This window comes from Meleagris gallopavo, chromosome 1 (assembly GCF_905368555.1).
Source record: "Meleagris gallopavo chromosome 1, MGAL_WU_HG_1.1, whole genome shotgun sequence".
NCBI lineage: Eukaryota > Metazoa > Chordata > Aves > Galliformes > Phasianidae > Meleagris > Meleagris gallopavo.
The window spans coordinates 140,704,108-140,729,394 of record NC_139404.1 but is presented as its reverse complement, the minus strand read 5'-3'; the positions used below and the strand labels follow the sequence as shown (position 1 = coordinate 140,729,394).

At 35.9% G+C, this 25,287-nt stretch overlaps 1 protein-coding gene across 3 annotated transcripts in view; it reads right to left on the bottom strand.

The window, feature by feature from the left end:
• The window catches only part of FGF14 (fibroblast growth factor 14), a 378,041-nt gene that overhangs the window by 128,426 nt on the left and 224,328 nt on the right, over positions 1–25,287 (bottom strand). Inside the window, exon 1 of one of the 3 annotated variants that reach the window (XM_085215546.1) lies at positions 3,759–4,444. The exons of the other annotated variants lie outside the window; for them this stretch is intronic. Within the exon in view, the coding sequence (XP_085071672.1) occupies positions 3,759–3,951 (193 nt within the window). The 5' untranslated portion in view covers positions 3,952–4,444. Of the gene's footprint in view, positions 1–3,758; positions 4,445–25,287 lie in introns of those variants that run through there. 3 annotated transcript variants of the gene reach the window in all.

Sequence of the window (25,287 nt, the reverse complement as noted above, 5' to 3'; positions counted from 1 at the left end):
ATTAGGTATCTCCACAAGCATGCACAAATCTCCTTTTCATCCCACATTTGGGAGAGCTAAAAACTCATTCAGATGCTATGTAAATGGAGAATTATTTTACATCTGAGATTATGGACCATTCCCACATCTGCCTGAGGACATCACTTGTTGTAGTCAGGAATTTTTCAAAAATGCGTTCTTTGGAGATGCAGTAAAATCTAATCAGTGTATTTTCTGAACATGTTCCCTGGGTCTCTCTTGCTCATAAATATTAATAAATATTAGTATAAAAACTAAGAGGCCAACTCATTCAATTCATATATACACTATAAGTATAAATGTATTAGTCTGAATTTGGTATTAGCACAGAGAAACAGTAAAGATTACCATTGGTTTTTAATTGATTTAAATGTTGCATATTTTCCAATAAAATAATCTCAAGAGACCTAATTAACCAAATGATGATTTTTTTCAGATGAGCAAAGAAGCTACATTTGTAGATGAAAATATAGGCTAAGAAGTCAGAATTGGCAGCAGAAATAAGCATACATTTCTAATCTCTGTGCACTGAAGTAGCAAGAGATAAAGTACTTAGTTTTGTTTTCTCTTGTTAATGGATAGTCCCAGGTTATATGAGGTTATTTCCCGTAACAACCCAAAATCTCATCTGTCAAGTATCCCAATTGAGATTATATTTACATAAGATGGGAAATAAATAGAACTGAACAATTTCTCATCTAGAAGGAGCAGATGATTTATAATTGATTGATGTCTGGCATCAATGTCAAGCAATATCTTGGCTTCATGGCTACCTGGAAATTAATGACAGTGACTTCTTCATCAGATGACAAGAGGAATCAAAAGAAGATGAAAGAAATTTGAAATATCATAATACTAAACAATACAAATCAAAGCTGCCTGGTGAATGAAAGTGGTTTCATTCACTCATTAGCTTACCAGATAAGTTCTCTGCAGAAATCACTTTGCTTGACAGCTAAATTCATTAATGAAGTTTTAGAAAAGCTTTTATAACTCCCATTGCATCTATCAGTAGAGCCAATATGTAAGCAAATACAAACATTTTTACCTTTACCCTGAGCAAGCTTCTGGATCTATCCTTAATACTACCTTTCCTAAGTGTTAGTCTCTCAAAACGTATTTCTCTTGATATTTTACTATATCCTTAAAGGACAAATTATGAACAAAAAATCAGTAATCATGACAGAAAAATAAAAAAATACTTAGTTATGAATACATAAGATTTTAATTTGTCTTGCATTTATAATTGCTTGAATTGTACACGAATCACACCCAGGAAGAGTATTAATGAGCATTTTTAAAAAGAGTTTAAAAATAAAGTTTGCTAACATCTTGTGTGCAGTAAGTGTGCATATATTGTAAATTAACAGAAAAGAGTAAACGTGTATTTTGAATTTAAAAAGCAGCATCACTGATTTTTGCTGCCTAATTATTTCAAAAACATTTATTTTACATGTACTTTACCAAGTAAGCACTTCATTCTATGAGCCTAGCTTTTGCTGGTAAATATAACAACTACTTAATATGTTCTTCTGTACTTCCACTGAATAATAAGAAAAAGCTGCAGACTGCTTGTCACATCTCGGTTAGCTCATTTTCCACAGTGCTCTCATGTCACCTTGTATATCATCCACATAAGGTTTATTTGTCAAAATTCCATTGTGCTTTTCTGACAACAGATGTTTAGAAATGCATCCTGTTTTGCCTGGCAAAGACTTGTTCGGATGGGTTTGACAGTAAATTTCAGTGAAGAATTCAACAATCATTTAACTCTGCTTAGGTAAGCTAGTAAGTACAAAAAAGCATTTAAAGCAATTGACTTCTGTTTGTTTCTTCAGCTTCCCTCCTATATAACACACATCTCTGAATCTACAGGTACTCCAAATATCACACTACATGTCATGAACATACAAAGTCAAAAGCATGATAGCATTATTTCAGCAGGAATACTAGGATGAGCACTAATTCCAAGACTTTAACAAAAAAAAAAAACCAAATGAACAAACATTATGATGTCTCCATCTGAGACCTCTAAGACATAGAGGAAATAAACTCACAAGTTTGGTACTACAGACTTTACTCGTGGATAGTCCTTGTTGTGATAATCCATTTTCAAATAATCTGTATCAATGGTATGGGTTAAAGGTAAGATGCATACTAATCCAATTCTCTTATGCAAGCATAGAGACAAGGTGTCTTATGGGAAAGGAACAAATGAAAAGAAATGTGTTTCAAAGTCTATTGTATGCTCTACCCTACTTAAGAAAATTTTTGTCATTTCAGTGCTGTGAGGAGCGCACCTCCTCAAACACAGCCAAACACATAGTTTTCCACCAAATAAGACTGAACAGGTGGCCCAGAACAATTGTTCAGTTAGGAATTTCTCTTTCTAAACTTATTTTCATAAACAAATATCACATACATGAATTCAACATTATAAACCAAATACTTTAGTCTTATCATTAAGCTCATATACCGACTGCCTAAAAATAAACCTGCATAGATTTTGCCACTGACATGCAGGGATGGTGATAACTCATCATCCCTGTACCACTGCTCTATATAAAAAAGGCAAGATTAGAATTTAATAGAAGTTATGAGGAATAGTTCCTAGGTAATAAAGCCGTGTTAAAAAAAAAAAAAAAAAAAAAAGGATTCACTGTATAAATTTATGATATTTCAAATACGAAGCATGGGGGGGAAAAAAAAAAAAAAGCACGGGAGGCATCTCTCAGAGTAGATCATTAACTATGCTTCTTAGAATTATCTTCCAACCCAACTTACAGAGGTGATTTAGTATAATTTACTATACATACCAATCTACAACACATGGTGGCATTCTCTAATGTTACTGAGAGTATAGCTTCTGTGTCTGTTTTGAGTTATACCTAAGATTTTCACTCCTTTTGACACAATTATTTTGTTTTAAAGCTACTTGTTTCCCAAGGACGAGTACAAAATAAGTCATCACCAGTTCTGAACACTGTTGAATATGGAGTTGAATATCACAAAATAAGAACAACTGGGGAAGTAGTCATAGTGTCACTTAACTCCTTTTATTTCTAGAGTCCTGACACAATGTACTGGTCCTCAAGGTACCAGTTTTAGACACCTTGGACATGTTGACTACTTGTGATCCATGCGGGAGAAAAACTGCCAGATTTCCTTGTCTATATTGATAGGCCTTAACTGGGGAAGAGCAGTTGGAAGGCAGACATACAGAGAGGGATGCAAGCATGGGCTCCCAAAGCTGCCAAATATGACATATTTCTTGCTTTGGCAATTCAGAAGTTACTGTTTCTAGCTGCTTAGGGCAACATGGAGCAGGCACTGGGTAGCACGGCTGCAGACTGCACAGAAAAACCAAGCAGGCAGCTTATCAATGGGGACTCATTAGCGACGGCTCCGTCAGGTTGCCATCCCAGACACCGGACGTTTGGAAAGCTTTCCGTGCTGCGTACTATGCATCCTCAAAAACACACCAAAAGAAAGAAAAGGGGAAGGGAAAAAAAAAAAAAAAGGGTGGGGGGAGAAGTGGTGATAGGGGTGCGATCAAGCATGACTCGCTACATCTGTTACATCGCCGTGTGAAGTCCCCGAGCCCCGTCTCCCTCAGCCACAACGCGAACCCCGGGAGGAGCTGAGCGGGGCGGCGGCGGCTCGCCCTGCTCGGGAAGTTGGTGGCCACAGGTTGCCCGCTCCCGCCCGCCCCCCGGGTGGGTTCGGCCACAGGCACGCACCTTGGCGCCGCAACCGCCGCTTCTTGAGCCCGAAGATGCGGACCTTGGAGAAAATATCCACCAGGTTGCCGTTGCAGAGCCCGCGGTTCTTGCTGGGGCTGTTCCGCCTCCTGCTGGCCGAGGGCCGGTCCCAGTGCTGCTCCCTCGCCTGCCGCTTCTGGCGGATCAAGCCGCTGGCGATGGCCGCTGCCATGGCTGCTCGCCGGCTCGCCCACGCCGGTCGGCACCGCGATGGGCAGGGGGCGGGCGGCGGGGCGCTCAGCCCCGGCGGGGCCCCATCCCCGGGGGCGCGGGCGAGAGGGCGCGGGAGCCTGCTCCGGGGCGAGGCGCGGCTGCGGCGGGGCCCCCCCGCCCTGCGGCCCGCGGGAGCTGCTCCCGCCGCGGGTCACCGCATGGGTGCCCCGCCGCCCCTCCCGCCCTGCCCTGGCGCCGGGCGCCCGCTCGGGCGGCGGCTGCGGGCGGAGCGGCGCGGAGCGGAGCGAGGCGTGCTCGGGGCAGAGCCGCGCTGCGCGGCGCCCGGTCGGGCCGGCGGCTTCGCCTCCCCCGGCTGCCCCTCAGCCCCGCGCTGCCACCGCCCGCTCGCCCGCCGCTGCCATCGGCGCGGCTGGGGCGGCTACCGCCGCCTCTTCCAGGCTCCTGCCTGATGATTGCCAAGTGCTTCGGAAATCAGCATCTGGAGAGAGCAATCTCCTTCTCCTGGGAGAGCTGTAATCACAGCCCTTCAGTCCCACCCCGCTCCAGCCTCCCTACACGCGCACACGCACACACACGCGCACCGCTGGAGCTTTTTTGTCCTCCCGAGCTGAGGGGCGGCGAGGGAAAGGGGGTGGAGGAGGAAAGGGAGAATAAAGGAAGAGGGGCGGGGGGTGCCGCCGATGCCGATTTCTGGTGGCATACGGCGAGTTCCCAGCGGATCCTCTGCCAGCAATCACCGCTCTCCTTAAGCTTTCCGGGCCTCCCCGTGTGGGGCTCCCCGCGGGCAGGGGAGGACAGCGCCGGGCGCTGCCGGAGGCACACGTGGCCCTGCACACAGAGGCACCCTCTTCACATGCAGGCACCTTGGCACGCCCTCTCACCGACTCCCTTCCACCACTCACACCTCACTCTGCCCCCCCGAGCCGCTGCGGGGGCTGCACGGATCTGCCGCCCTCTCGCTCGCCGTGTCTCAGGCCGCCAACGGGGTTGTTGCGCAGCGCTACGCGAGAAACTCAGATCCCAAGGATGAGAAGTGAGGGCAGAGGTCAGCGAGGAGGGAGGACTGTGGTCCCGGCCCAAGCGGGCCCTTTCTCGCAATGTGCCGGGACCAATCCAACGGTCCAGGGGGTTCTGCCTCATGGGAAGGATTTGGGGTGGTGAAGTAGAGGTACACCTAGGCATCTGTGGGGACCTTCCATTGAAACTAGTATGTGCCCATTATCTGATAGAGGAGATCACGAATAGACTTCTAACTCAGAACATAAACTCTTTTCCAAGGTTTCAGAAATGCTGAAGGAGTTTTCCAAGACATCATCCACGAGCAGACACAACCACTGTATCACCAGGACTGTTTGAAATTCTTTCTAAATGCTTTTTGTAGTTAAACTCACTAAATACAGAAAGTCTAACAAGTCTCTGCCCCAGGGAGTTCACAATACACTACACGTAATAAATACTATCTAAAATACAACAACTCATCAATTTTCTTTGATTTCTCATTTAAAATAAGGATTCAATGTTTTTCACACTTTCTACCAGTATAATGGTGAAACTTCCTAAGTTGTGACTAACCAGAGGTAAACAGAAAAAGGAAGTCAGTAGCTACACAGAAATAAGGTAAAGTTATTCTGTAGGGAAAAGCTTTTTTTTTTTTTTTTATAGAGAGATAGATAGATATAGATATGTATATTTTTTTAAAGTGCTCTAATTTCTAGACATTTCTTTTAAAAAATAAAATACTGGGAACCAAATGAACCAGGCAAGGAACCTAAGTAACAAAGATCTTCCCTAAGCATAAATATCCATCCAGAATAATACACATCTAGAATAATTCCCAACTTTTCAATATGGGACCTGTTGGTAATTTTAGGTTCTTGTTTTAGCAGAAGCTTCAGCATCTCTAGTATTGACCATTATTTCCCTAAATCCTTTAATCTACAAAGAGCTATTTTTATACAAAGAGCAGAAGTGAATGGAAGGAACTCCCATATACAAGGATTTTGTATTAATTCTAGACCAACTAGGAGCAGAATATGCGCAATCGGATCTGGATAATAGGTTTTAATTCTATTTGAAAGTGTCTCTAAAGAGATTCAGCTAAAACACTCGCACTGGATTTTCTGTCTGGCATTTTTTACACAGCAGCGATTTCCTTACAACTGCTACAATTACCTTAACTAACGCAATTAGAGAGACGGCTGTTTTTTAGATTTTGGTGTTTGTTTGGTTTCTTTCCAAATTTAAATTTCACTGTGATTGTTTTGCAGTACGCTTCCCTTTTCCATACTTCGTAGCAAGCAGAGAAGGCATAGTCCTGTGTTCTTTAGGTCCTCTATTTGCCTTTTTTCCCTCTATGCCCCCTCAGTGGAGCGCCCACCAGCCCAGTCCCGCCCTCCCGTTCCCTGCTCATATCTGCTTCAGCACCATGGACAGCGGCAGTAAGACAACACTGGTGTCCCTGGAGCACCATCCCCTACCACCAGTAGAGGAGGTGTCGGGACACACACAGTTCGAAATGTCCTTCTCGACCTGGATCCTGGATCCAAACAAAGGAGTGAATAACAAGAAGCAGAGTGAAACAATGCCAAACACTCCATTATCTTGAATTTTTATGGGAATTTAGGAATAGCGTACAAACAGCCCAAAGTTTTTTTGTTTTTTTTTGTTTTTTTATTATGAGACTCTCTCCAAAAAGTGAGTTTCGCGTTCCTTTTGCTGTAAGAACTCCCCTATGCTATCCAACGATACTATCTACTCTATGTTATCTAACTCTATTTCCACGGTTTCCTCCGAATACTGGACTTTTGCCAAAACGCCCTAATATTTTTCAATACTATAATGATCATAGTGGTAGCCAAAGGGAAGAACGAAGGTGAAGATGAGGCTACAGACAGGACGAATTGCGTTTCTTACTGCAGAGATCAAAAACAATAGCTTTCTACTTGCATCTCAAAAATGCAGAGCAGTTGTTTACAGCATGAGTTTTGCAAAGAAAACTCAAGAGAGCCATCTGCTGTCTTAACTTGTGAAAAAATGTGTGCAAGTTAGTCCGAATGAAGTTCTGACTTACAAATGGCTTGTGGAAATAAGAATATAGTTACTATCTTAAAGACTACTAAATACATAAGATTATGCATTAGAAGAAATAGAAATATCTTAGTTATATCTTTTGCTAGAATTTCATTTCTGATTAATAAAGTCTGGATATGCAAGCAAAATATTAAAAGCAGAAAAGAGGAGATTTTCAATACTTTTTATTTTCCCATCTGTTCATTTCTAACTACTAATGTATTTTTAATTTCTAGAGTTTGCTAAAATTAAAAAAAAGTTTTTTTAAAGTTACTTGTTTAAATTAATTTTAGAGGAAGACATTTACCAGTTATAACATGTATATGAACTACTTGTTTTATCGTATACTAGACTATGAAACAGTTTTTTTTCCTTATATTTATTTTTCAGTATATTGCTGAAAACAAAGCATCAGCTAATTTTAAATGTAAATTATAATGTACCATTTTCAAGTATCAAAGTTTAATATACTTAACAAACCATTAATGTTAGTGTATATTCATAGGTTTTCATAGGAACTTCCATTTTTAAAAATAAGGTTCTATGCTCTATATCCTAACCTCGCCTAGATCTTTGGACTGCAAAATTTTCAGAATCAAAATTGTCATCCTTATTGTTTAAAGCTATGAAGACTCTTCTTCCTTTCATAAATCAATATAAACAAAAAGGTATTACTACTGTTATGTTTCCCTCTACATATTTTCCACCCAGATAACCTGAAACCATTACTTATATCAAAACCAAAACCCAAATCAAACCTTAAGAAAAATACCATGATGTCTCTGAGAGCTGTGTAAGTGTAAAATGCCAATTTCATTGCTGTTCAACATATCCTTGTTTCATGAGAACTAGTTTTCATTGCAATTGCTTACTAGAAGTTGACACAGCTTTCCTGTCTAGCTAACTACTCTGGAGTATGATCCTGCAAATTCATCTTATTTTATATTCTAGAAGGAATTTGTTGAATATTGTGAACCTCAAAATTCTTCAAGACTCTAATGAGTTGAAGATCATTTTGTATCTCTAGGAATAAAATTACCAATCTAGGCTTAAGAATTACAAGGTATACATAATAGTACCTCTGAGCAATTGAACAACGACAACAAAAAAAGTAAATTCTTGAAAAGACGTTTCAGCAGTGAAAATTACTTGTTTTTAAGTTCCAATTGATTAATTGAATCAACTTTCCAGTGAATCTGATGAGACAGTAGTCTGATTACTGGAGTGCTGTTTCTAGCTAGGGTTTTGTTTCTGAACACTTCTCAGTACTGATCATAAAGTTATTGAAAGTTGCTGATAATTTTTTTGGAATATAATTTGAGTGTCTAAATTCTTTCTATATACTAAAACCTGTCAAATTAGGCATAATGAAAAGATAAGAAAAATTGGTACAGTACTGTAGATAGGATCACTCATTTAAATACAAACTTGTATCTGCCTCAGGTATGCAATGTGTTTACAAATGGAGGAGGCTGGGTTTTTGAAAGCAATAGTAGCTTTTAATTTTGTAATGTGATATTCTTGGAGCACAAAGCTAGAAGATATCTAACTTCATGACTTGAACAAGATAGAAGAAATAGTACCAAAGGCTTACTCTGTATGCTGGTAGATGTTTCACTTTTTAAAATGTATAATCTAAAAAACATTTGTTGACATAAAAAGTCTTATTTTTTTGTGACCATACTGGTATGTACATATGAAGTCACAAATTATGGTAATAAATGTTTTTTTCAGAAAGTTGAAGTGCATTCCATGCTTATAATAAGGTGAATATTACTATGCAGTGAGCTTTAAATGGTTTGAATTAGTTCAATTTTATCTGTTTTGCACATGTTAATTTGTCTATTATTCTCCTTATAAATTACTATTAACCTGTCTGAACTGCAGCAACTTAAAATCCTGAATGCCTCAAACACTTGATGCTAGACTTTGAAGAGCACTAAGAATGAAGTTTATTAAATATGCTAATACTGTTCAGAACTTGGGCATCTATGCTTTTACACTGCTGTGTGTCAAAAGCACTCACCTTTCAGTCTCTAGATTCACAATGTACTCAAGAAGCAAAATTCCTATCTGCTAAAATTTACTGATTATTTAAGAAGTTCTAGGTTTTACATATATATATCTATATTATATATATTTTTTGTTTACAGGACATCACATATTTTATACAGTTTTTTCACAGGTTCTGCACTTGACTGTATGTGTCTAAGTTCTTCGAAGAACTCTTAATGCATAAATAATATATGTGCAAGAATAAATTAACCCACCATGCAGTAAAGTCATACATTAGATTACTGATTATGCAGAGAAGTATGGGAAACTAAACATCAACATGCATAACATTTAAGTCATTATACCAGCTCAATGCCAATTGTTTAGCTAATGCAATATTTTTCTTTTACATCAATCAGTTTCTTCCAAACATGGCCTGTGATATGTCTGCAACTCAATGGAGTAAGCACGTCTATGCTAGTAAAGATACAGATTCATTTAAGAAACAGAATAAAATATTTAGTGGATGATCCATAAGAGAGCAATGAATTTTCTTATTGGCTTATTCTTTAGAAATAACATAATTTTCAAATTGGTTAGTCTCGCTTTTTCTTTTGTGACTTTACTTTCCTCCTTCTGTTCAATTTAGCATTGATTATATTGCCAGTGATGAGTCTAAGAAATAGTGCTGTGTCAAGAAAAATACCTGTTTTAATTGTTTAAATTTTCGCTTTCATTTCCACTGTGTAACTCTTTATTCTTCTACAGAGAATTGTGAGAAGAGATTCTCAAACTGTTTATACAATTATTCAGCAAGATAAGATATAGGATTATAGCTCCTAACTTTCAATGCTTCTCCAGTGACATCTTTCATGTGTGTTCCCAGTTTTCATTCTATCATCTATCTGCTAGTTCTGATACCTCCTCTTCTGAGATTAGGTGAATAAAAGATAACACCTGGATTGACAGGATACTCTTAACAGCACACAGGTCATAAGAAGCCCTGTGGGATTGGGGCCCAAAACTTTTCTCCAACAAATGTCTCTATTTAACAGTGGAAAAAAAAATAAAATCCATGATTACTTTAAGGGACAAATCCATAGAAGTAATTAAACATGAAATGCACCATTGTTTCTGCAATAATAATCATACACAGGATTTTAACTTTCCATAGTAAATAGCCCTCTTGAAGAGAGATTCTTAAGTACTAATATGAGAAATGCACTGCCTTTTATTTTGCTTCTGCTGTAGCTAAAACCAAAAATTTGCCACCAGTGTCCTTTAGACAGTACTCCAGTGACAAAACATAACAACTGTCATTAAAGAAAAAAAAATAATAATATCCATCTCTACTCCTACTAATAGAGCAGTATTAGCAGTGAAGAGTTTCTATGGTAATTTGTCATTGTAAATCAACATCTGTTGCATTTGCTTATCAAGTTACAACAGGACTGTGTTTTCTTCTGCGTGAGTTCAGAAATAAATAGCAGACATTGCCATCATTTTTTCAAGGAAATGAAAGTCACAATATGAGACTACTCTATTTTGTTGTACAGAAACAAAAGAAACCCTATTCCTGAGAATAGAGATCCAGTCCCAAGCCTACAGTGAACTTCCTCTAGAATCTATAAAGTTAACAGAGCATGACAATACATATTATACATGCTTGACTTAATACCTTCCTTTGAAGGATTCCTATTCTTAAAACAGAAAAAAAAATTAAGAAGATCACAATGAAAAAAAATCAGTCTCTTGAATGGAATCAGAACAAATATGGTCCTTCACACACCTGGATTTTTGATGATTCTAAAATGATTTATGGCCTCCAGATAAGTAGCCATCATACAAAAATTTCCAGCTAGAGAGGAAAAAAATCTCAACTGTCTGGATAACAGTGATTTAGGAATATAAACATGGATACAGTCATTGGATGATTCGTTTCATATACATTTGACATTATGTCACAATATTTACTAGTTAATTACATACTTATATTCCAGCCAACATCTAGATAAGAGAGTCAGGTCCTTTAATCTTTTTATTTGTTAAATAAATAACATCACCGCATACAAATAATACCCAAAATATACAAGTAGAAAATATATGAATATATAAAATCTCACCAACATGAGAAGATTTTTCTATTTAAGAGAATTTGGGATGCTTAGTATGGGAATACTTTATTCACCTGCCTTTTCTGGGTACCATTCTAAAGTGAATAATCTGCCCACTCATTATACAATGTATAAATTCTAGCTTAGACATTGAACTTAACATCTTCTGACTTAAGTTAGTAGGAAACCATACATATATATATCAAGGTTCCAGACAGTGTTTTTTTTAAAGTCTTTCCTAATACTTATTTTAAAACCTTACATAAGGGATTTTCACTTTCCTGAGAACAGATATGAAAACATGTAATAATGTTATACTCTGGAGTGTAAGAATAAGAGAGGTACTGGATTTTGGCTATCTCACAGAAAGTCAGGAGGAAAAAAAAACAAAACACTATAAGCAAAAGGAAATGCTGAAAACAAGGCTTGGTAGATATACATAAATTGTTAGCCTGAGAAACAGAAATTCCCCCTAAAATAAATCCAGTAATCCTGTAAGTAAATAAAATGATTCCCACTGGTGAGGGGAACACAACTGTGTGCACTTGCATACATACATACATACAGATACACACAGGTACAGCAAATAACGTAGAGAAAAAAATAGCCTTCTTTATGCTATCTAATCTAAAATTGGCAGTGCAGTTAATATGTTAAAATAACAATTGTCTTTTTTTTATAATTCATCTGCTATTAATTTTCAAATTTTGCAAGGCATTTGGTACTATTTTGCAGACGGAGACAAGGAAAAATAAGTCCTAAAAACTAAAATCCCATTATATTCTTGTTCTAGAGGCAGAGTAATAAAGTATATCTCTGGGTACTGTTGACCAGGACAAGGTGAGTCTCTGAATGGAGAATAAGTAGATATACTGCAGTCTTGGTAAATTTATAGGGTAAACTTTGTTCTCCTCTGAGATCTGTTCATATTAGGGGTTCGGTCACAACTAATATTTTCAGAAAAAGCTGCATGCTCTGTTTCCTTCTTTCTAAACAAACAAGTTTAGTGCATTGTCTACTATTTCTATTGAATAAATTAATGACAAATATAAATTTCTCTTTTTTTTAAAGTTGATTTAGATATTCAGAAATATCTGACATTATAATGCTATTTTTATTAGCATAATTAACTGCTATTGTTTGTTTCCACTTAACATTTCTTTCATTCTGCAATATTTTCTTTAACAGAAGGATTTTCTTTGCACGTGCTTAACACTATAAAGGAAAAAAACAAACCAAACCAAAACAAAAAAGCAAAAACAAACAAAACCAAAATCAAACCAAACCAAACCAAAACAAAATGTTATCTTCTGCAAAAATACCAGGATAATACTAAGCTGACATTCTGTTTAGCTCAAATATCATAGCCTTTATTATTAGCAGCAATAGCATGAATACTCTAACATAGTGACCCAATAATCCTACAGTGACCTAGAAACCTGAACTATTAAGTATTTTACAATCAAGATTGTTAACTCAGCAAAACATTCCAACAACATATTGCTCTAATGTGCAGTGCAATTATCTGATTTGCCAGCAGTGGACAGTGTTACACTAGTTATCTACAGATATATTGACTGGGGAATAACTTGCAACACAAATTGGTATATTTTCCTTCTACTACTTGCACTGCTGCAAGAACCTAGAATTATTTGTACCAGTTAAAAGTTGAGTTAAAATTGTGTGGTTGAGATATTTACCAACATCTGCATGGTAGAAGTTACATTCTGCCTTTCTTTAAAAAAAAAAAGAAAAAAAAAAAAAAGAAAGACAAAAGAAAGTTATTTTAAGGTAACTGAAAAAAAAATGAATACAGACTTACGTGTGTTGGATTTTCCACCCCTCACTGTAATCAGTTTAATTCGTAGAAAGCGTTCCAATATAAAAAAATTAAAATTCTTTCCACTTCTTAACAAATTCATGGTTATCACAATGATTCTGTAAACATTTCTAAATATCTTGCTATTTTGCATTGCTTCTATAAAATTTTTATATAAAAAATCTATAAAATCAACAAGTTAAAAAATGTAAACTGTATACTAACTTCCTAAGCTTGCAGAAGTTAAGCTGAAGCATAGATATTGGTTAAGGAGACAAAAGAGATAACTGAAACATCAAAGCACGGAGAGGAAGAATGATTAGCTATGAATCAACTTAGCCTGTTGAAAGAGGCTTTCCATTCATCTTAGACAGAAAGAAGATCCAAGCACTTGGGAAAATTAATTTAGACTTAATCACAGATAATAAAAATTATCTTCCTAGAGCTACAAGTTACAGCAATCACCTTTTAATCCCAATATTCAAGTGTCTTACTAAGCTCCCCCTAAAATTCATACCAGTCTAACTCTATTATACAAGTGCACTTTTCACTTAAGGATACATGCTCTCTTAATAGCGTGATGTTCATTACCTGGCTAATGTAGCTGAAAATTTTCATACAAGGCCTAATAATCTGCAGGCAGTATGTATTCAGAAGGCAACCAGAAAGTCTATTAGATCTACACCTTTTTTTTCATGTGAAAAGTAAATCACAGATTCAACATTTTCTTTTTCTTACTTGTTACTCTTCAGCTTGATTGTGCGTTGGTACAGTTTACCATGCAGTCTTGTCCATATACAAAGCTGGCAAAGTTGTATATGAAGCAAGGAAGTGGGCATGCATTTCCCAGTGGCAGGACAGTCTCAGATCAGCCTAAGACTATTTTGAAATTGCCTCCCAGAAAGCTGCAAGGTTCAGAAGGGTTGGTGTGAGTTACACTGCTTCTAGCTGGCAGTATTTCAATACTTGAAAAACCTTAGCATCCACTGAGTTGATGACTGATTCACAGCCTCTTACTAATTGGTTAGGAGTGAATGAGAAGCCATCAGTCCATGGATGAATAAAATCAAATAATCAGAATAATTGGATTAGGCTGAGAGATCTAATAAAACTGCCCTCAGCTCTTACATACCCTTAGCCTTGAACACAGGTAGGCAGAACACAGCTCCTTCCCATAGCTCACTTTTCTCAATGCATTTATCTTGAAACCACACTTGCTACTGTTGATCTCAAGCCTCTTGGACTCATTTGTTAGCAGAAGTCTCCAAGTGTATGTTACTTTTGCCTTTTTTGCTCAGATTAGGAAATGTAGCACTTTTTTTTTTTTTTTTTTGAAAAATGAATAGGTATATATATATATGTATATATATGTATGAAAACATATTTAAATTTCTCACCAAGTATCAAATATTTTTTATTTATTTCCAGCCTTAACTTATGCACTGTGGAAACTTGCTTTAGCTGCAGATGTAGGAAGGAAGATCTAAATTAGTACCAGGAAACAGCTTGAGTGGAAGCTCTCTTTCATGCAATTCAAAGCTGTGCTCTGTAAATAATAAGTGAGTGGTTCTGGCTATGCTATACTGATAGGGAAGAACAGAACTCATTATAAATGGAACGTACTAGCAGCCAAATTACTAGCTCCTTGACTAATATTCTCTCTTCAAAGACAAAGCAATCATTTCTGGGCCTTAGAGTCTCAAGCATAAGCAACCTACACATCATTTATTGTAAGAAAATATATTTATTTACCACTGAACTTTTACACATCTGGAATAGGGTACTATACTTGACTGTAATTATAATATATATAAATAAGTTTTTAATGATTTTGTTTAAAGTTGTATTACACAAAATAATAGTGGTTTGATTATACTCTCATTTTTTAACCTGATTGCTAAAGCCTTGGACACAGGCAGGTTAACTTCCATAGAAATCAATCCTTATTATTTTAAATATCCTAATTAAACAAACAAACAAAGCAAGCTAAAATAAACCCAAAAGAATGAAACCAATGTCTTCCAGTACATTGTGGAAATACGATCAATCTTGTACCTTTGAAAAATGTCAGAAACTTGCAGACCTGCTTCTTCAGTATTTCAAGACTTGTACCACACCTAAACCAATTTGCCTGCTGAACCCTGATATAGGCTTAGGCAAATACAAAGAAAGAGCAATCTAAAATAATGATGGGTTTTGCTATCTATTTTGTGTAAGGTTTTGCAAGAATGTATAAAAAAAGTTTACAGGAGTTCTACTTATTAAAAAAAGGTTTCAGGTTTCTGGATTAAAAGTACAGAAAATACATTTACTGAAACCTAGTTTATGTTCATTGTGGAATGGTTTAGGTTGAAAGGGACCTCTGGACATCCTCCTACAAAAAATTTGTAAAGGAAAAATCTGTGCATGCAGACCTGTATCAGAACAACATACAGAAAATTGTAAATTTGATATTTCTGTATTCCAAAACTCTACTCTGCATCTGCTTTATAGGAGGATTTTTTTTTGAAATTAAAAATGCATGGAAAAGAATTTAAAATACTTTAATTATAAACTCTCAAGACACATTTTTTTTTTTCTCTGAAATTATTTATGACCAGAAGGCTGCACATTTAATAATGAGCTGTTGACGATTTAAGTCTTGTTTGTTCCTTATATGATTCACGTGACTTAACATTTTCCACAGCACACACAGTATTTACAAGCAACTTCCAGTAGACTATCAAAAACTTGTGTTCTGATATCCTTGATTTATGAAACACAAGATTCAACCTTTCACTCTAAGGGAAATTAATCTACAAGTGGTCTACATAGGCTTAAATATGACTATCAGCATTGTTTAGCAAAGCTGTCACAACTTAGCTCTCAAACTCCAAAAAACTAGATTTATTTCCCAAAGACTATTATGGGATAAAGTTTTACTTAAAAAGAATTTCTTTAATAAGTATGTTTTAAAAAGTTGTATATTTATTCATATAATGCATAGGAGCTTATAATTTTCCAACAGAAATATAAGAGCATACTCTTGAACAAACAGCTTCATAGCTTGTCAAGAGCAGATGTAAGGGGAAAAATGAAGATGAATTGACATAAGATTAAATCTATTTTTGAAAATTCTCAGAATTTTTTTTTACTACAAGGGCAAAGGAATTACAAGTACATTATACGCATATTAAATATAGAATACACAAACATGAAACAGACTGAACAATAAATGGGGATATTCTTCAAATTAACTAGGGACCAATTTAATAATCCAAACAAATCTAGTAAAAACATGCAATTTGCTTTCTTCATTCCAAATATTCACAAAACAAAACAAACAAAAAAAACCCTCTTCTGCTGACTGAAAATGAACTTTTTATTTTTTTCCAACATAAATGGCAGCAGGCGTGGAAAAAGCAGGTGTGGAAAAGTATGTCAGCAAAATCATAACAATCTATTCTCTAAGGCTATTACACTGTCAGCAATCAGCAGATTTGATCTTACTGTAATGGAAATCTCAATCACAATAAAATTAGAGCTGGCAGAAATCCTTGAATGATCTCAATCACAACTTTAAGAATAAAAGAGAAGAAATTGTATCATTTCTAATAAAAGACACGGGTACTGCTCCAGGAAAAGCTTTGCTCTGTGCCTCTTTGATCTGCTTCAAACAAAAACTAGGACTGAGGTATTAGTGGACTTGATGGGAAAATCCTTTCATGGCAATATAAGGTAATCAGTAATTACTACAGAATTCGAATTAATAGGGACCTTCATAGTGGTATTGCACATCCTATATATTGGGGCACTTGGCTAACATAGATTTTGAGTCAGTTCCTATATGCAAGACATCACTTTTCTTCTGCTATTTCTAACGATAATCACAGGATTTACATTCCCCTCTAATGTCAAAAATAGACTAGAGTGTTTAAGTTCTTACAGGAGTTTAAACTGATACAAAATATTCAGATAAGCTTTTGAAAAAGGAAATTTAAAAGGGTATTTTAAAAGTTTTTAAAAAGTTATTAACTGTTAGTACTTCATAAATCTTGTTTGAACTGAGCATTCCAGGTTCAGTTGAAATACCCCCAATTTTTTTATTTTTTTTATTTTTTTTTTTTTTGGTGCTTATAATGCTCATACTTACTAGAAATCTTTAGACCATTCAAATTTATTCACAAAAGCCAACATGGGTTCTGTTTAAAAGATTACGTAAGGCAGCTTTAGTATGTATGCATTGAAACAGAACTTAAAAATTAGGAGATTTGTTATCTAGCTAACAGTAAATAATAGCAGTGTTCGTATAAATTCTGTTTATGTTTAAAGTTGGCTCTCTCTTCTACTGCTTCTTTGCAGATATGTGGCAAAGGCTTTGTTAACAGTGGTAGGTTTTTTGGGTAGTAGTTGTGGAAGGGCGTTAGATGAAAGTATGAAGCTCTTTGCTGTAAACCACTCCCAAGTTGCAAAACATTTTCTAAGAAGAAGACAAACATCCAACTCTTTCAAATAGTTTGGTTGTAAAAGAATATTTCATTTTAGAATGCATATCTTAGCTGAGGTGAATATTTCTCTTAAAATAGTATATAATTCATTGGCGCTTTATATGTGCCAAATGCTAATTATGTTCACTGAGGTAAGTGAATTGTTAATTAAAAAAACGATTTGATGTAGTTTGGTTGCAAAATGAAACATATTTTCTTGAGAAATAAGACAACTTGATTCCTTCATTCCAGCAGTACCTTTTGGTACATAGGAAAACGAATTTTAATATCATTTGAATTAAAAGGCTATCTAAAGTGCTGTTTCAAGTTGCTCTGCTCCAGATGAACCCAAGCGCAATCTAAATATTCTCTCTATTTTTCCAAGACCATCAATGATCCCCACACTTTCACTGTTTCTGATTTCATCACTTATCCATACCAGCAATGGCTTCCTCACATAGTATGTAACAATGGAAGGAAATTAGTGCTGTTGCCAGCATGAGAGCATATAAATAGTTCTGATGCATAGTAAAAATTCATGCTCTCTTCTATAAAAAGGGGTATAATCTCACTGGTGTCTATATGCTCTTTTCATATAGTAGTAATTGATAATCTTAGCATTGGAAAAGAATAGAAATCTGAAGAAACAAGATACAGTTTATTCTTGTCGTGCTCATTATTATTATCAATTGTAGGTAATTTCCTTGCTTACATCTCTTGCTTATCCTGACTGATGTCAAATACAAGACAAAAAACAATAAAAAATAGATGTAAAAAAATATTAAAATTTTATGAGTGTAAAAAGGAAATCAGGACATACTCTTTCCAAGCCCAGAGCATAAAGAGTCAGAACTACCCATCTCATTTGTAATGCTTCCATAAGCAATTAATTTGCAATTGAAAGTAGTAGCTAGTTTATGACAAATAAACAACAAGGTAATTTCACTGAGAAGTTGACCATTAGGACAAGTGGCATGTTTTCCTCTCCTTGCTCTATATGCTGCAACCAACTGGTGGCACAAAGAACAACAGTAATGCTTAAGCTCACCCATATAATTACATGCTGCATACAACAAGATCAAAGTTCTTTGTTCTTTATTTATATATATATATATATATATATATTTATTGCTGCCCTGAGCAGTAAGAATGATGTACAAACTTTTGAGGATTATGTGGCACTTGTTTGATTACGTAATACCTTATTAATCTCCCGAGCCATTAACCTTTGTGAATCACATACGATCAGACTTGCTTCTTGTACTGAAAAGTAACAGAAATTATATAATTTGCTTTTACTACCATTGGTCTCCAACTTTTCTCTCTCTTTTGCTTCCCTTCTGTCCACAGTTCTTCAACATTCTAAATTCTGCATTTATTCAACTGTCTTGTAACTAATTTTGCACTAAATAGTCACTGAGTAGGGTGAAGAATGCTTCAAGAACAAGAATTCAGTCACAAAACCCTTATTTCATTTAGAATTTTTTGTTACAAGGCTACCACAACACCCACTGCTTCCCTCTCTCATAGCGCAAGGATACCGCTTGAACAGAAGGAACAGAGTGCCTTATGTCATTGCCTCGTTTGTAAACTATAAGTCTCACAGTGTCTGAAAAGGATATACAGTAAAATTGTCTCATGATTTCTACAACTGCAAGCAAGCAAGTGTATATCTGCAGAGACTGTATCAAAGAATGAGCATAATTTTCTGCTGCACCAGCTGTGCATGAATGCAGTAGAAATTAACTAAGGTCTAATGTTTAAAGTAACAGAAAGGATTCAGGTCCTAACCTCTGGAGAGACTTTTTGGCTGTATATACCAGACTGAAAGATACATATAATCCCAGAGTATTTTATAAAGCAATTGAAGAATAAAATAAATAAATTCACTTTTGTTAGTAAGGACAAGGAACTAGAGATGAAACATTTTATTCACAAAGCATGTGATTTTTCTTGACCAGGAAACTCCCTTAGTAGTCTAATGAGAGAAATTTTTCACATTTTGAAGTCATAAGCGAAAAATACAGGTCCTTTCATTTTAGTGAAGAAATAAGCAAATCTTTAGATATACAGAAATGCAATTTACTGGTTGCTGAAGACACTAATCCACTTTTCTGTGGAGATAAAAGCACTTTCATTTTTTTAATTTGCTCTTTTGCTGTTTAGGCAAATTCTGATGAACTGCAGTTTTTATTATTTTATGTTAATCTAAACCCTAGTGTTCAGTTTTCTCCATTGATTGCTACTTCTCTCTACCATTGACCAGCATCATCAGGGGGAGTCTGAGCAGCTGATTTGATAGTAAAAAACAAATTAGTTTCAGCAGCTTATATCCGCCAGTTCACCATACTGATCTTACTTGGCGTCTCATATTGCAAGGGAAAGGAGTATGAGGCCACAAAGAACACAAGTCTCCTCTTATTTCTTTGCTTGCTAAGAGGTGGTTGCCTTGCATATTTGAATATCTTGAAGTTTACGTATAAGTTTGAGATCTGTTAGCACAGAGGGAGTTTTTGCTACTGGAAGTCTATTATAGTAATATTCCTCCACAAAAGCTCCATACATATTTAAAATAATTAATTAACACAAGTTTAAAAAAAAAAAAAATCAATGGAAGTTACTGATTCATCCAGTTCTCCTTCCGGAGAAGACACACTATGATGCAAGTTTCAGTTACAGCTTCTGATGAAAAAGGCTTATGGACTCCTCACCAGATTTAACTGACACTTGACACAAGAACTATCACCATGAAACAAGCCCTATGATAATCTGCTGCACTGTGTTCTTGCATCCTTGTAGTAATTTGGTGACATTAGGAAGCTAGTAATGCATTCAGACCATTCATAGATTCCTCATACAATTCTTTTCAGATTATGTCATAACTGTTAGCAGTAGATATCTGTGAAGATCTATCTCAGTCTCTGAAAGAGAAGACTACAAGCAGTGAATTAAAATGACGAAGAACAGCATAGGCTGGTGACCTCTAAATTAAATTAAAATTCAATTCTCTTCTCACTCTCAATCAAAAGTATTATCTAGAAGAAAACCACAATGTGCTGGAGAATTAATTTGTCTTGGAAATAGAAGCAATCAGATCAAATCAACTTTCCACTGTTTTTTTCAAAGATGTTACTGGACAAGTAAGTGTGAATTATTTACTGGAGGTGACTTATTGAAATGTACAACCTTGAGAGAAGGTAAACCTCCTGGGTGGAATCCTTTGGAGAATTTGTTCCTTTATTGTTCCCTAAGCAGCATGACCTATGACCTTATCTGTTAGTGAACACCGGGAGAGGCTGGTAAGCTGACTCTAAGAAAAACACAATGTGGAGAGTGGAGGTGGGTTGAGGCCCTGTATCCAAAACTCATGACCACCCTGCAAACTGATAAACTAACTTGTTTTTCTGAGCAGTTTTCTATGTTCCTATCAGAAACAGGTTTTCAAGAAAACTGTGAAAAAAGGTAAGTTTGACTAGAGTCACTCCAGCTAAACCTGAAAGTAAGAAAAACAGTATAAATAATGGCTTGAGAGAAGAAATTTGGGGGAGAAGGATACCATCACAGACAAGTGGGAAGATACCATCACAGACAAGTTGTGAAGAAGCTGCTGATTTCCAGAACCAAAGGGCTTAACATTTCTCCCCACCACGGGAATATCTATTGGGTAAGGTTTGCACCCTCATCTACACCAAGTGGCTTCCCAGGGGAACTTAAAAATCTCTATAGTGTCATTCCACGTTTTAACATAATTGTCGTCGGCCATATTATTCATCTTGGTTAACTTCACAGGTTTTGCAGACAGTAATTTATCATCAGTAGTTCAGTAGAATCTGTAGATTTAATAAACTGCACTATTTCCTAATCTAGCCATGAGAGTTCTCATTGGGCTCAGCCAGATTCCTTAAGGGAATTTGAAAAAGAACCACTTGGAATGTGATTGGATTAATTGGCCCATGTGCTATTTCTAAATCCATAATTGTGAAAATTAGTGTACTGAACATGATGGGAGTTATAGTGCTGATTGAGCATCATCACTCAGAATCTAAGCTCACCCATCCCTAGGACAAGCTAAAACACAAAGAAGGTTTCTATTCTGACAAAATTCTCTGCCCTTTTCATGCAGCAGTAAATACGAATGACTGGTTCAGTTGGCCCATCTAAGCAACCTTAGATAAAAATATCATTTATCAACTAGAAAGCATATTTGCATATTAATTCTGTTTTGAGCTGTTCACTGACCTGTTTTCCCAATTATTTCAGACACAAAGATTCATCTGATTACCTTGTTTGAGAGAACATAGAAATTGAAATTTGTATTCAATATGACTTTGAAACCTCTTTTATGCCAGCCTACTTCATAGCAAGCACTTATTTTTATTATAGTGATAACACTAATTAAGTGAAAGGCAAAATTTCAGTGATTTGGATAGATAGGACACAAAACAGCTGCCAAGTACAGTACTCCAAATTGATTTTGGATGCATTTTAAAATGTTCATCTCTGTTGGGGTAGTATAGAGAGAGTTGTTGCTTGTTATTTCTGCTCACATTTATTTATGCATCAAGAAATACGAAAAAGCATAATGAAACACTTCGGTATACATGGTCTGTAGGTTTTCTTTTGTGATGGTCAGAGAATATTGCATAATAAGTTTAATGAAACCCATTAGAAATTTACAGCCAAAAGCTGCCTAAATTGAAACAAATGCCCTATACAATAAATGTAGAACACTGTTGTCTTGATCAGTGAGAAGATCTGTGCCACCTTCCTCCACAAGAAGGCTTTTTTTAATTTAAACTCCCAAGCACTGAACCCCAGCTGTTTATAAGTAAAAAGCAGGATTTGTCTTAAGAGCTAAGGATAAAAATAGGAAGAAAAAGCCTGATATACCCAAAAAAGAAAGCAGAGAAAAATTTCTACACAAAAATATGAAATATGAAGAATGTAAGTCAAGTTAATATAACTGTTTTTAAAGTGTCGGCTTTAAGAAAATTGTTTATTGTTTTATTTATTATAAAAACGCTAAAGCTTCCTTTACAATTGTTTACGAGGGTGGATAGTGATAGTACAAGGGGGAATGGTTATGAACTAAGGCAGGGGAGGTTTAGGTTAGATATTAGGAGGAAGTTTTTCACACAGAGGGTGGTGACGCACTGGAACAGGTTGCACAAGGAGGTTGTGGATGCCCACCCCTAGAGGCATTCAAGGCCAGGCTGGATGTGGCTCTGGGCAGCCTGGTCTGGTGGTTGGCGACCCTGCACATAGCAGGGGGGTTGAAACTAGGTGATCATTGTAGTCCTTTTCAACCCAGGCCATCCTATGATTCTATGATTCTGTGATTTCTTATTTGTTATCGCCTTCACATATCTATTTCTATTAGTAAAATATTTGATAAAGATTTTTAATATAGTTTGACTTAATGGTTACTGAAATAGCCAGTTAAGCTGAAACATAAATTAAAGTTTGAACTTTCTAATTTCACTGATATCTGGTTTACATGTGAGTTAGCAGAGGCAGGACACAGAAATTAAAACCAATGTTAAAAAGTGTTCTCCTTGCATCTGCAACGGTATTAGAACCAAATGCAGTTTCCATTTAAGAGATATTTCCTCTAAAGAATTAAAAGTAAACAAAAATAGCTCCTAGAAAAGGACTCCATTCTTACACTAGAGATTCAGAAAAAAAAACATTGTTTATCTATGCATTCTGCTGAATTAAGATCATTTGCACTTCACTGATGGCTTTGTACACAAGAGTGACTGTGTGATAAGTTATCTTTGAGTTCATTCTCAATTTTCTATACTGTGAAATGAAATAAATGTTGCAGAATTTCATTAGGCAGTTACATCAAGATTTTATATCATACCAGACATAAGTACATGCACATAAGAAGAGCATGGTTTATTACTTGTTGTGAATAATGTGAAATAAAGCACATAGGGGTTCTCTATAAAACTGTATACTAGTTTAACTATATGTACCTAAATACTCAGATAACAGAAAAGTTAAACATGAGATGGGCACTGGGGATTTTTTATTTCCACAGTGAAGCAGAAAGATTAAAATATAGTCACAGTTTTATATGTACAAATTTAGACGGCTGGAAACAGAAGCTGGTCTTTGAATATCTGCCTCAGTATTTTGGAATTAGTGAATACACAATTGTCAATACTGCTGTTTATTATTGTTTTTTTTTTAATCACAAATTTAATAGGCAGGTTTAAAATTTGACAATACGTCTTTCCAGAATGTTTGCAAATATCTGCTGGTTTGTGCATATTATTAATTAATTGTTCCTATAGCAAGGAATATAGGAACATAGAAAGAAACTTGGAACCACACAGGAAAGTACTGTTTAGGAAGCAACTGCTCTAATGTAAGTCAGACTTAATAATGGGCATTATTGCCTAAAGCACATAGCACTGAAATAGATTTCAGACATTATATTAAGGAAACAAATGATTTTCTTCTGTAAGAAACAAGATTTGAAAATGATTACGAAGTACATACATATCAAAAACTTAATATCCTGTATTGAGGAAAAAGTTGTTTGAACATTTTAGGTGAGTGGAAAGAATATGCTGCCACTTACAGAAGATATTCTTCACTTAAAACACCAGAAATATGCTGGAAAATAAAATCTTCATGAACATAAAAGCATAAATTTTTCAATTCCTAGAAATAATAGAAAAAAAGTCTGCAGAATCTTGGTGAAAGTTAGTCTGCCACTGAACTCAGTCACCATATTTCACTATTGTTATGAAGCTTTACAGTAGATACTAAATGTGCAAAAAAATTATGACAATCCAAACTGCAGGAAAGTCAGAAGAATTAACAAACAGAAAATCAATACAAGAATATATAATTTCCAAAAGAATTTTAACTATGTATTTTGCTGAAATGTGTTATTTTCTTCCAGCAAGAGAACCGTGAAAACAATTATTGTCTGATATGTGATTCATGCCAGAAGCCTCTGCTCGATCTTTGTTAAACATGTTGACTAATTTGTTTCACTCGCATTTTAGTTATGGATTGAATACATGGCAAGTTTGAAAATCAAAACTAAATTCATTTTGTGTCATCAAAGTGGAAAAGTGTGCTTTTTAAATAAAAAATAAATAAAATGTGAAGATACTATATTTTTTTCTGGCTCAGATTTTTACAATTCTTATGACTGTTTCTAAAATTAAGTCAATATTTGTATGAGGCTGCATGGGAAGAGTCTCATCCCTAAAGTAGATTTAAAAGGCAGTTATCATTTTGTTAATTGCAGGAACTCATACTAGCAGTAAAGAAAATGAAATGTTAAACACCATCCAAACCAGCAACTCAAGTTAATAATGTATCATTAAAGCTGTAGTTACAATGGCAGATTTGCACATCCCTATTTAAAGCCAAGGGAATAGGATATTTTTTCCCTGTTCAGCTTTAAGAACGCCTTGTTCTTAGGCTAAAGGTTCGCAGTTGTATTTCCTTTTAAAAATAATCTGTTGGACAAAAATCATGCAACAGCTTGCTCCGGTCCTAGATCTAAAGGATATTTCAAAAGAAATCTTTCTGCTCTTCAGCCACGTAAACAAGAAGCTTGCTTCATTACCAGATGCTCCTATATTTGTCATCCTAATATTCAACCTAGGCCAAAGCTTTCAAAAGCAGGCTTTTAAATACGAAAGTTGTGCTTTCTGGATTTCAACTTATCCACCTCTAACATTTACAAAGTCTACTAACTTTCTTTTTTGGAAGGCCAAACCAAACTTTTTGCCCAAGGTTATAATGTCAAGCACATTACAAGGCCACAAAAATTCCTACACTGCTTTCCATCTATTATATGCACACAGATTCCCAAAGCTTTTTATCACTTAAAATATATA